The sequence below is a fragment of the Manacus candei genome, unplaced genomic scaffold (genome assembly GCF_025592945.1).
Source record: "Manacus candei isolate 608988 ecotype Guabito, Panama unplaced genomic scaffold, ASM2559294v1 h1tg000072l, whole genome shotgun sequence".
NCBI classification, from domain to species: domain Eukaryota; kingdom Metazoa; phylum Chordata; class Aves; order Passeriformes; family Pipridae; genus Manacus; species Manacus candei.
The window spans coordinates 4,394,796-4,408,314 of NW_026138120.1; the positions used below are offsets into that span (position 1 = coordinate 4,394,796).

At 39.7% G+C, this 13,519-nt stretch overlaps 1 protein-coding gene across 2 annotated transcripts in view; it reads left to right on the forward strand.

Moving 5' to 3' along the window:
- Positions 1–13,519, forward strand: part of SCRN1 (secernin 1) — a 37,728-nt gene that overhangs the window by 11,431 nt on the left and 12,778 nt on the right. For both annotated transcript variants that reach the window (XM_051808338.1, XM_051808339.1), the window contains exon 3: positions 10,243–10,424. In XM_051808338.1, the coding sequence (XP_051664298.1) occupies positions 10,243–10,424 (182 nt within the window). The remainder of the gene's footprint in view (positions 1–10,242; positions 10,425–13,519) is intronic.

The following is a 13,519-nucleotide window of genomic DNA, read 5'->3' on the forward strand; positions in this document are numbered from 1 at the left end:
CATTGTTCAAATCTCAGATTCCTGCCCCAAATAGTCTACTGATTACTTTTTCCTTTTAAAGGAAAAATATCCTGGCTAAGTGGATCTAGAAGCCAATTTTCAAAGTTTGTCACTTACCATAAGAATTATTCTCATCCATGGTTGTTGTTTGACAGTTGTAATGGGGTTTGGCTACCCTAGACATGCTGCTAAACAGGTAGCCGAAAAACTCTACCTCAAAGAGCTTGCACTCTAATAAGGGAGCGTGAGAGGAGAAAACAAAAGCATAAGGTCTGTAAGCCAAACATAACTCTTGTGCAGTTGGCTTTGATGACATGTTCTGCAGCTGAGGCACCTGCATCATGGTCAGTTTTCAGTGCTGTGACTTCTCTCTGAATCCAGGCTGGATGTGGAGTCCTGAAGCTGGATGCTGATGCTGGGTGCAGGTTGAAAGGGACCCTTCTGGAAGTAATTTTAATTATAGTCTGTTACTGCAGCCTCACTTTAATGACAGGAGAAATTAAGGGATAAGCAGATGTGGAAGAGTGAAGCAAGGGAACAAATGAAACAAGAGGACAGGAAGAGGAAAAAGTGTGAAGTGAAGGTGGAATGAAGAGACTGAGGCACCAGAAGGAAAGACAAGGATCTGTGTGGGTAGTCATTTTAGCAGAGGACACAGAGCCTTATCTGCACTGTCAGGAGCTTCTAGAGTCCACAAGTTCTTGCTTTGGCAGGCAACTGGGAAAGCAGGAGCTGTGATGTGTGCTGCATTAAGCTTCCTCCTGTCTCTGTGGCTGTGCAGAAGGCTGAGGACATGGGGTGTTCTGTGCCAGGCTGGTGTCTCTCATCCGAACAGGTCCTTTATGGATCTAGTTGCTGCTTCCCCAGAAGATATCCTAAGGCCAGTGCCAGTTTTAATTCTGTTTTTCAAGTGGGATGACTTTTGAACTTCAGAGGGTATGGTGCTCCTCTTTCTAACAGTTAACGTTCTCTTGATTCTTGTTGCTACCAACATCTAGTACAACTCATGGATTATTAAATGGCTTAATTTTGGATATAAAGAAATCCGCTTCCCATGTCCAAGAGAGAATTCAGGCAGAAACTCAACTTTTTTGCCAATTTTTTAGAAGCGCAGAGTGTAATTCCTTTTCCTAGCACACCACAGTTTGTAGAACCAGTATCTATCTGCAAGCATTTTCCTTAAATAGTGAAATATTGTTTTTTTTTAAATGAAGGTAAAGTTTGTTGCGGTGTGGTGTAGATACACTTTTAGATGAGGAACTGGAGTGGGCCAATTTTTATTTATTTATTTATTTTTTAAAGTAGTGGCTCAAGTCCTAATTAATGGATACTTTGGCCTCAGCTAGTCTCTATGCTAATGCATAATTCTTCATTAGCTAGCCTGAGGTTTTGCAAGTACAATCGTGTACAGAAACATACAGGCTCCAGATGTTTACCAAAATGCTTCCTGTTTCCTCCCAACACAGAATAAAAACATCATCATTTGCTCTGAGAGTAGTGCAAGCAATCGCTTATCACTACATGTTCATCACACTCAGCACTAGGTATTGTTAATGTATTTTTTTTACTCACGCATGCTTTGAGTAGAATAAGCTGGTTAAAACACAGTACTGATTTTAATTGTTTTATTGGGTTTAAAGGCTATCTGGTAGCTTTGCACAGTCTTTGTCTACTGGTAGTGAGTGCTACCTCTAAAAGTTAAGAAAAGCATTAAGGAATGGCTTGAATTCAGCTGCTTCATGTTTTTTAAGTAGCAGGCATGCAACACTATCCACCTTTGAAGCAAATTGTCAGAGGTAATTAGCTGTTAGGGAGCGTGGAGAGGAGTGTCAGAGCTTCTACATGACGTATTCAGGAATATTACTTTGTTCATTAAAACACTGAAAACTGCCAACAGTTCAGTTATCATTGGGTGGAGGGGTTTTTTGCTGCAGCTTTTCTTCCCTTGCATTTTATAAAACTAATTAAACAGGTCTGAGAAACCAAATGTATGATATTTTGCCAATGGAAAAACATGGTTGATCCATTTCAGTGCTGTGGTTTTTCAAAGTCAGTAATCCCCTGGGCCTCTCGTTAAATTTTTTCTCTCATCCATCCTAGCATATTTTTTCCAAATGAACAGCTTTTCTCTCCATTCCATACTGTAGATTTGCATTGGTTTCTTAACCTTCACTGGACAGTGATGATGGACTTACTTTTCATTATATTCTATTCTTTGCAGTGTGTATCAAATTTTGATTACTTGTCTGTGACTGTCACTTCAGAGGTGGTTGACAATACGGGTTGTTCTATAAGACTCTCTCAGGAAGTCTGTATCCTATTTATCTCTGTGCTGCTCATGTTTGCAAATGTGATAATGCACAATGTAACCAAAAATGGCACAGTAATTCAGTGAGATTGTTGCCATAAAGGAACCAGGCGGACTGTGCTATACAGCTATCAACTAGTTTGTGGCAGGGCCGCAAGGGAATTCAGCGAATACTGCAAGTTATTTTCAGCTTGATCTTTGTGGCTCAATCTACCAGACAAGTAACCCTGCAGCTACCTCATCAGCATAATTCCTTCCCTCCATGTCAGCAGGTTCCCAAGACCCCGAACAATGAGGCTTTTCATGAAGGTCTGTTCTGTGCATGTGTGTGTCAACTTTCTCAAAAGTTTGTTCTTGTCTTGCATTGTAATTTTGCAGTGGCAGATGCTGATCAGCCCTCTTCCTTGCTGTGGTGATCAGTCTAGTGAATTTGTATGTGCAGGTGAAATATTGTTCTCTTAAACATAAATAAGGTCCTTTTTTGAAAGAGTGCGCTCTTTTTTCTTTTCCCAGGTGTGGATTTTAAGAATTTATCATGCATTAGTAAGAATTTGTGTTGTATTAGTTTTAAGATGCAAGTCCCTCTGTCTTATTTTTGGGGTAGACTTTACTGACTAGATTTCTCTTGTTCTCTAGTAACCTTCTCCTTGCTGAGGTTTTCTTTCTTGGAAGAAGTCTTGGCTGGATGACCTTTTAATAGATGAATTTTCCATGTAGATTTTTTTTTCTTTTAGGTCCACCTGTTTTTCTTCTAACTTGACCTTATATTCATGATTTGAAAATAGTCATACTTTCTTGCTTCACTACAGAGCTGTAAAAGCTCTTTTATCTTAACAGTATGCAACTTCTTATGGAGGAGTGAAAGGGGGAAAATAAGGTAGTCTACAAAAAGTCTGTAAAACCGTGGAATGTGTAAAATTTTTCTAATATGTTGGTATTAAACAGTCTTCTGGGCTTAAAGCCAACCCTTTGTGAGGCGGGAGGAATTTTGTGTTCTCTAAAAGTTCATGGCATACTCAGTTCTTTTGTTTTCTCTCGTTGTTTTTGTTTGTTTGTTTGTTTGTTTGTTGTTTGGTTGGTTTTTTTTACCAATACCATCCCAGGTCCCCTTGCTCTGAGTTTTCAGAGGAGCAGTAAGATTTTTTGCTGTACATTGGTCTGAGGACTGCACACATAGAAACTCACCTGAAGGTAACTGAGGGATCTCTGGTGTTGTAAGACAGGTATAAAGCTTGGAAAGCAGACTTTGACTGTATTAAAGTTGGCTTTGTGTTACCTGGAGGTATCTTAATTCTGGTGTTTGTAACATAATCACCAGGCATCATGCCAGTGCTGCAGTCTAGTTCTGGGTGTATCTGCATTATATCATGGGGTAAGGTGTTCAGAATCTGGTAACAGAAGCCAAACAGCAGCCGAATTTACTGAGAATTTGCTCTTTAGGGAGCCTCCAAGTTATACTAGCAGTGCCAAACTTACAGTCATGTTGCTGCACATGTGAACTGGAACCCAGGCACCTCCACCCCCAGTGATACTTCCACGGGTAAGTGCTGACTGGCAGGAAACCTTGATGAAGCACAGCAGTGTTTGTGCCTATGAGGAAAATTTTGGTTTACTGTATTTAGATTAAAAAAAGGATTGTATTCTAAAGGCTACATTTCAGAGGTAGTTTAGGAAGCTGCATTTCTTGCCTCTCAGCTGAGACCTGATGACTAGCTGGTAGGCAGCCTAGCTCATGCACATGCAGACAGATGGCTTACCTCAAACCACCTTGTTTAAGCTAACCCTTAGACTTTGTACAGAGATAGAAGAGATGCACTATGCTGGCAGACAGCAACTAATAAAAGAAACTGGTTGCTGCCTTCAGCACTCTATTGCTTGGCTACTGTGAGCTTTTTCTCTCTTCTGCTCCATTGCAGGCCACTGGCCTTTAAACTAATGTGTTTGACTTTGCTTTGTAACACAAGCACAAGCTGGCGGCATTTCAGAGATAGAAGTAATAATCTCTTGGATGTTCCTGCCCTCTCAAAGCCTGTTTTTACTGTTGGAGTGCTGCTTATTTGCTCTCTTCTGCTACCAGAGCAAAACTGGTTAGCTTGAACTATGTTTTTTTTGTTCTTAATCTCTTTAATATTTTTTCTATTGTAGCAGAGAGGAAAAGGAGTGAGAGTGCTAGAATTGTGTGGGGCAAAAAACTACCAACTCCCCCATTTTGACCCAAACAATTTACTTGTGTCAAAACAGATGTGTGAGCAGATAGTTCAAATGCCTAGGATATCTGAGAGTTCCAAGGATATCTCTGTGACAGGCTTTTTGTGGCTTGTTTGAAATGTAACTGTTTTAAAACATTAAATTAATAAGCTTCATCGCTATTTCAGTTTTACTTTTGCTCATCACCCAGGAGATTGCTAGATTTATATCTTAAAAAACAAGAGGTGAATTCTTGACTGCTAAATCAACTCTGACATATAGTGTCACCAGAGTGTTCTCAGCCTTGGGTGCCTTGCTGCATTTTGTGGTGTTTGATTTGTTTGGAGATTTTTATATTTCATTTTGCTGAGCATGTTTCCAGACTGTGGCTTATATGCCTGAGGCTCCCTGATAGCTTTATAGAGTAGATCAGAGTAGGTCAGAGAGTGCAGATAGTTCTCCTTTTTGACAGGGGAACTGTTTGGCTTTTTCCAGCTTCTCTAATTATTTTTCTTTTCCAGAATAAAAATTATCTACCCTACACACTGCTATGGATCAGAGGCACACAGATTCAAATTTTACAGTTATTGGTTACAGTGAATACAAACATCTAGGAACAATATGCAAGTACAAAGTGTATGTAAAGTGCACTAGGGAAAAACTCTTCTTAATATGAAGAAGAAAGAGGCATTGTGTCAGAAATTGGCTTTTTTCTGTGTTTTTACAGTTAGTTAATACTGTTTATATCTGGCTACAACATGAGGATACAAGTACTAGTGTGTGTTTCGGAAAGATGAGGATTCATCCTAACGCTGGAGAGACTTATATTCATCATTCTGGTTTGACTTACATGAGTGCTAGAACTAGGGCTGGCTGCTTGAGATGTACCCAGGCTGGATTTATCCTGGTGTATGGCTGTCCCCTCCATGGTGGCACAAGTTTCACTGCTAGCAGAAGATGTCATGGCCATGTTTAATTGGTGTTGTAGAGTGGAAGACATATGGATGACTTTATACTTAGTTCTGCTTTGAGCCTAAGCAAGCAGTGGTAACAGCATTGGCTAACCACATCTTTTGTTGTGTGTTCTACTGCTTGCATATTTCCCTTTCCAGAGAACAGTTATTACCATTCCTTTGAGCTCTACTAAATTTGTTCCTGTAAATAAGCAGCAAAAGAATTGTCAGTAAAGTGCATTGTCAGGCACATCCACACAAGATGGTCCAAAGTGCTTTTATGAACAACCATGTTTTACCTTTCCAGGTTTCCATTTCACTGTGATGGGAGAGCCCAGGTAGCCCATGTTACCTGTGGAATCACCTCTCTAGACAGTTCCAATCAGGCTGTCAGTCTCAATGCCTTGATAACCAGGGAGGCAGTCTCATTGCCTCATCACGGTTTTTCCATCCCTCTTTTGGAAGGGGTTAAAAGCAACCATGATGCAGTTTACTGAGTTGCTACAATGGTACAGATATTTTGCCTATTTTCAAATATGTGCTATGGTACAGCAGTGCTGGAAGTAGTTAAGCAAAGAGTTAATGCCAATTTAGAGCCTGGATTTGATGGTGGGGGAGGGGGTGGGGTGGGATCTCTTCTGTAATCTGGAATCTTAAGGCCCTTTTTCAGGAAAAGATAATTTCTTTCTAAAGCATTCCCTGACTATTGCCTTTGTTATCCAGGGCTGAAGCCTATGTGATTTCATTGATATTTCATAATGACCTGACTGACAGTGCTAGGAATTGGGCTTCTGCAGCCTGAGTACAGTAGAAACTGCACAATAGCTTCTTTTCATTAATGAAAGAAGAAATCTCTTGTGCTTATGACTGTCGTGTCTGTTTTTGGAATACCTCCAACCTATCTACATGCCCAAGCAAGGGTGCGAGATACATTTGTGCCTTGTGCTATTCTTAGAACTGCCTTGATAAGATTCTCTTCTTGATACTGTAAATGAAATAAATATCATTAGTTTCCAGCCTGCTCAATTTTCTTTAAAGTTGTTGGCTTCATCTCTTGTATGTGAAGTCTCTGTTCTTTACTTTTATATTTCCTAATGGGAATTTACTGTCACAGGGCATGATGCCAGTTATGCTGCTTTCAGGACTGGAGTTCTAGAAAATCAATGGAGCCTGACACCATTCACTCACAGCCTTTGCCACCAAATTTGTCAGTATTCTTCTGTTTTTAGCATTCATACTCAAAGAAAAATGTTAGTGTTAGGAAATGCTGAGGCTGGACACTTCAGGAGTTTTAAAGACAGGGTTAGTGGCAAGCAGGATCACAGCAGTACCTTATGTCTGTTTCATTTGTCATTGCCTGCTTTGGCACAGATCTCAATAGAACAGGCTGCTTTTGCTCTTGTGCTGTGGAGGGATTTGCCAGATCTGTGGGGTGCAGGAGAGGAGACAGGGAGGTTGGAGTTTGTGCTCCCTTTTGAAATCCTGTCATCATCTGAGCTCCTGTTTCTAGAGATCTAGTGGTCAGTGAGGTTTTTTTGGTGGTTAGTGTTGTCTTTCCCCCCTGTTTCCTTTTGTGCCTGAGCTGGTTTAAGGGTATGTTCTGATTTCTGTGGAACAAGTAGCAGTGGTTTGCTGTGCTGCAAACTGAGTGTCTGGCTCTGGTTGACCTACCTTTATTACTGATGTGTCTTGGCTATAAGTGGATAGCCCTGTTCCTCTTGTGTCTGGAAGAGAGTTTTCTGATGTTTTTTTAAGGGGGGGATGGTGAAATTATGAAGTGAGAGGTTTATGTTTAAAATTAATAATCTATTATTTGGACCCTGTTTATAATCTGGACTCTGTTTTGTTTTTTTTTTTTTAGAAGTTCATACCTATTATTAACAAATATGAACCAAATGCCTGCCTTAATACATCAATCCTATTGAGTGCCTACTTTTATACTTACTGGAGTAAATAATTCTAGTGGGAATGTGACATCTCATCAAGGCTTATTCAGCAATGTCAATAACCATGGCAAACAAATAAGAATCAGTAGTTTCATAAGACTTGTCAGCTGCTGGCAGGTTGGAATACATTTTTTCTGTTATTTAGATCTTCTGAGATAATTTATATAAATAAGGCTTGAACACTATGTACCTGAGTTATTGTGTGGAAACTGAATATAGTGTGAAAATATGGTCCATGCTTGCTTTTTTGGGGGGTTAAGGATGTAATGAAGCAATATAGAAGGTGACAGCTATATTCTGAGTTGTGTAGAGGTGTTTCCTGGGCTCTGATTACATAGTTACATAGCAAAACCACATTTTTCTCAGAATGCTGTAGATTCATCAAGTAGGAACAAACAATTTCTTCTTTCCCTTTTCTCAGCTGCTACCACTGACAATAAAATCTTTGCAATGAATAGCAGCTTTGGAAATGCTGCTTTGAATGAGGTGCCAAGTAATAAGTGTTTGGTTGCAAGGATAGCCAGAATATGTTTTGCAGAGGAAAGGCATTCAGCACTTTTTTTAGCCTAACTATCACTTTTCAGAGTGCTACCATAATTTTTTCTTCTAGAAAATCAAAGAGTCGGTGTAAGCAAGCTTGTATAATGGAGTTATTCAGCCAGAGAATGCTATGCAAGTGTGGGTTTATGGAGTACTGAAGTCTCCTCCACACTGTCACAGTTTTTGATTTCTGCTGTGGAGTTGAGAAGGTTGATGTCCTGGATGGCTCTGCAGGATGGCTCCAGCTGGCTGACCACCCTTGAGATGTGGGGGCCAAGGCTTGCACTGTACAGGGGTTGGTGTCTGCTTTGGCTGCAGACCTGTCACCTGACAGCTGCTCTGGTCATGTTTTCACATGTAATCTTTTGTGGCTGCTGCAGCTCCTCCTTTGCACATCCAGCAAATACAGTTATTCTCTGTTCACCCACATGCATTAAGTGCTTATCTAAACAACACTGACCTGAAGCACTGAAATAAAATTGCACAGAATGTCAAAAATGAGATTTGTTTGCTGACAGCTCAAATGGAGAAGGGGGAGTTTTGGTAAGGAATATCTGTTCTGGCATGTCTTGGTTACACAATAAAGCCAAGGGTGAGCTGTAAAAAGTGTTTTCATTAGTCAAATTTTAGCTCCTGGCTTCTGTATTAAGGATTTTCTCTAACAAATACAGTAAGTTTGTTCCTGACAGGATCTTATTGCCTAAGCCATAAATTAAAATTAAGCACACAGCAGAAAAGGGAAACATGTCCCTATACTCTTTTTATTCCTTATAATGAAAGAGGAAAGAGTTTTCTGCTCCTTCTTCTTCTTTTTTTTTTTTTTTTTTTTTTTTTTAAATCATTACGTATATCCTCTATGAGAAATCATTCTCTTATTTCACATATAATTTGCCTGGTTTTGTAGCAAGGTGACAGTTTGACTATTCGCATGCATTTCCTAATGAAGGTGGCAAGCTTATTTCTTGTGTCCCTCTTGCATAGTCATAGTGAAGGACTCTGAAAATGCCATTTCTGATCAAAGACGGTCTGCTATGCATTTTAATTGCATACTAGACTAACTATTACTGTAAAAATCATTGCTCAAACTGGAGGATGAAGATGCTCATGCTGTGTAATCCTTAAAGGGGGAAAGACAGGCTAGGAGAAAAACTATAGCTTCTCACTGCTAATCATTTTGGACTGATTTCTTTGGCTTTAGGTATTAATATAGACCCAGCAAGGGAAACAAGGCTAACAAATTTTAGTCCACAAGTCCATTCTGATGATCCTGCTTACTTTAATATTTCTGATCAGATATTCTTCTGGAAAAATGTTGCAGATTACTTCCTGCATGGAAGATGTTACAACAGGAGTGCTGGACACTAAGAGCTGTTTCATAAATACCTCAGACAACTTCACTTTCCTCGCAAGAAAATTCTGTAGAGTTTGATCTTTGAAAAACTTGATGTGAACTCAGTAGTAAAATGTAAAGCCCATTCCTTTGGTTTGCACATGCCAATGATGTAATGATGGCTCAAGCTCTAATCCATGCTGTTTGGTAAAACAGTGCTTGATTTGAAGTCCTAGGGCAAGGGAAAAGTAAATGTATTTGAAAGATAACATATAATTCCTTCCTTGCAGTTTCGTTGACTTCTCTGCAGCTTTCCTTTTTAGTTTTGACTTGTCAGAGTACATCCACAAACATCCGATTACAGTGGACCATTTAAAATAGCACAAACATGATCTTAAGCAACAACAATGCCTGTGTTTTATTTCTATGACTGTTTATCAAAGCATGCCACTGAATCTTTTCAAGACTTTTCTTCTCCTCTCTTTCTGCAGTTGTCTCTGTCTTGGGGGCAGCTGCAGGGGAGGCAGCAAGGGAGAAGGGGAAGCTTCCTAATGTGTTTTGTCCAGTTACCATTGTTAAACTATGTATTTAATTAAATACTGGAGATTGCGCTCAGGTGAAGTGGTAGAATGGTTTGTTGTTGTTACTATGTACAAACATGATCTGTGTTTCATTAATGTAGCAGTACAGTCTCCTCCTGCCTTCCAGTGATTCTAGCACTTGGGTTCTGCTTGATTCTTTGTAACCTGCAAGCATGAGACAGATGTATTTTTCCAGGCTTATGCAACATAAGGATGTAAAGGCTCAAACATGACACTTAAATGTTGTTTAAAAAAGTTCCTTGCTCGTTCACAAAACGTGAACTTTTTAAATAACGTGTGTCCTGTCTGTACATTGAAGTCTTGTGTTATTTCAGTCACAACACTAGATAAAGTACTTGCAATTGTTTGACCTCTTCTTTTCCTACTGTCCCTGCAGTGCACATATATTGAGATTGAGCAGGTGCCGAAGACTCATGCTGTTGTGCTGAGCAGGCCCTCCTGGCTTTGGGGGGCAGAAATGGGAGCTAACGAGCACGGAGTCTGCGTAGCTAATGAAGCCGTTGTGACCAGAGAACCAGCTTCTGAATCCGAAGCCTTGCTTGGCATGGATCTTGTAAGGTGGGTGGCCTGTCAAGCTGTGACCAGCCTTTCAAACACCAAAGGTTTAGACGATGATGGTACCAGGTAACAGCTTTGTGGTGTTGGCACGAGGAGATTTTAAAACAGTATAGGAGGAGACCTGCCTAGGCAGAGCTCCAGACACAGTTGAATTAACACTTAAAACACCTGCAATCTGAATTTAGCTACCAAGGATGTACCAGTCTATTGTGGGTTCACTCACTCTACCTTGTCTACGTACCCTACAGTCTAGCAGTGGCTATTCTGGCAGGATAAGAGATTTGATTACATTGTTAGTAAGGAACTACTAACCAATTTGTAATATCAGATTGCTGGTGTGCCCTTCATTTTCCCCCACATTACAACAGCCTACTCTGACCTAAAAAGCTTATTCTGGGCTTATAGCCAACTGTAGGCATAAACAAACTACTATGCCTTACTTCAGCCCATGCATTCCAATGCAAACCATTGCCCTTATTTAAATGCTGACAAACAAACTCCTGTGAGTTTGTTCATCGAAGGCTGTCTGCCCTAAAGGCTTGTTCTGCACTGTAAGGCTCAGCCTGCATGCTGATCTTGTAGTGAAGAGAATTTAAAGGAGACTTGGGTGGGGGAAGAAAGCTGAAAATGAAAGAAGAGAGAGTATGGTGTGAACTTATTACAAAGAGAAAAGAAACAAATGGACTCAGTTTAGTTAAAGACGTGACAACAGCTGCATATTTAAGTGAATCAATGTTAGACCCACCGGTCCTGCTGGAATTTACCCTAGGGTACTTAATGAGCAGGGTGAAACAATTTCAGGTGACTTCTCGTTTTTCTTGACAACTAGTGAAAAATGGGAGAGGTTCTGGATGACTGGAAAAAGTTAAATGCTGTGGCTATACTTCACATTGCTTAAAAGAGTTGTTATAGCCCAGCTTAACCTTAGTTCCTGAAGGGGAAAAAACTCACTTAAATATCAAGGAGTTGATAAATGCACAGTAATAACTGATAGTCAAGAAAAACCTTGTCATACCATTCTACTTTATTCCTGCAGTGAGTTAGCAGATTTTATTGATAAAGGACAGGAAATACCTTGACTTTTAAGAGGACATTAAAAACTTAGAAGTTATTCTCATAAGCAAGCTGGGAATCGAGAGTTAGAAGATTGTTGTTAGGTGTATAGCTGCCTGAAACTTCGACTGTAAATGTTCTGTAATGATGTCTGTGCAGAAATACATGTGGTTCCAGCTACCATAAATCAAGAGGAATATGAGCCAGTTGTAGAGAATGCAGTGGAAATGGAAAACATTATCGGACATTTATAGAATCTGACCAATGAGAAAATAATGAGGGAATTTGTTATGTTTTACTTTGGTATTTTCTCTGAGGTCTATTACTGAAGGAATCTGTGGAGAAGCTGTACCTGGGCAGATTAGTGAATTTGATTGCATCAAGGGAGACTGAATAGACTTGAGTACTCTTTTAAGAAAATATAGGACGAGCTTTTGTCAAGGAAAGGGATATATTAGGTGGCTTTCCAAGCTCCACCTGTATTTTTTTCTCTTCTACTACCATGCTTTTGAAACTTTTGACAAACTGTTGGTTTAAAGGTAGAGTTCTGCTTATTTTTGTCAGTTATTTCAGTCTCAAATTACTGTTTAACATTCAAATATATGTTATCCAGCAGCTCTAGATTTACCCACACTAGCAAATCAGGAGATATCAAAATAAGGAGGCACTGGTAATAAACAATAAGTAATCATCACTTGTAGATATTACACTCCTGTAGATATTACCCTCCCTCTCTTTCTTCTTACCTGCAGAAGAAATTCTCTAGCTCAAATGCAGAGGGAGTGTGCTTCAGGCAAGGAGAAGTAGAGATGTGTTGCAGGCTACCGTCTGGTGCTTGTTTCAGCTAAAGTGATTATTTTTCTTACCGTGAAGACTTGGCCAGTTGCATTAAGCTTATCTATTTCATGTCACCTCATCAAATAGAGAGCCATCAAGTACAATATCAGTCTCAAGTAGGCTGCAGTGAAGCAGCTGGCACCAGTTCTGCTTCTTTTTACTCACCTGCAGAACAGACTAATTCTATTGCACTGGGTTTCTTGGAATAAAAATATACAGGCATTTGAAGCCTAATTAAGAAATGCACATATCTGCTGGACAGTTTTTTTTCACCTATGTATATGTTGGACTTGTGCATCTCTGTCAGATCTTAGCTGAAGCATGAAGATTGACATTCTGTGTCTGCATAGGACTGGCTGCTTGCAAAAGAAACTGAAAGCTTCATACTCTGAAAGATGTTCTTTAGAGCACACATAAGAGTTGTCAACACAGGAATGTCATTCAGGTAGTAGAATCAAAGTTTGCTTGAATGCTCAGGCTCCCCTAAGAATTTGGTTCTACATTCTCTTGGAGGGATTATTCTTTTTCCATAGGAGAGAATTCCTGTCTCTCTGAACTCATCTAAAATTGCCACTTTTCAGTTGGATTTAAAATCCGGCCAACATGGGCAAAGGCTGTAGGTGAGTGTGGTGACAGAACATGATGTTAAACAGGCCAGAGGTAGTACAGGGTAGTACAATTCTGAAGTCAGCACATTTTGTTGTTGAAATAGGAAATTGAAAATTAATCCTGTAACCTTATAGACAAAGGATTTTTTTCAATAAGGATCACAATGGACATGAGTAAAGATGTGCTTCACAAGGGTTTTAGCTTGTTTACCAACTGGCTGCTGGCTTAGTGACTGAAAACTCTGTGTTACCTAGTATACTGCTGTATCTGAAGATTAAGACTGATTTTTACAGAGTTGTAGCTTGATAGAGTATCACAGAGTTCAGAAAACTTGAATGATTCTTAAGAAATTAATAAAGTTTGTATGATTGACTTCAGGGTTAGAAATTGGTCCTATTCCATGCAGGCTGATTCCCATCCCAGTTAATCTAAATGGAGAACGTGAACCTAGTCACAACTGACAGAAAAAAAAGAGAGAAAACATGTTTCAGCACAAATTCCTAAGGAACCTTTATTTTCTAGGGATTTAATCAAAAGCTGGTCTTTGAAAGCTGTACCACTTTTTCTGCATTGGTTAGCTTATGAGGGTATTCTTC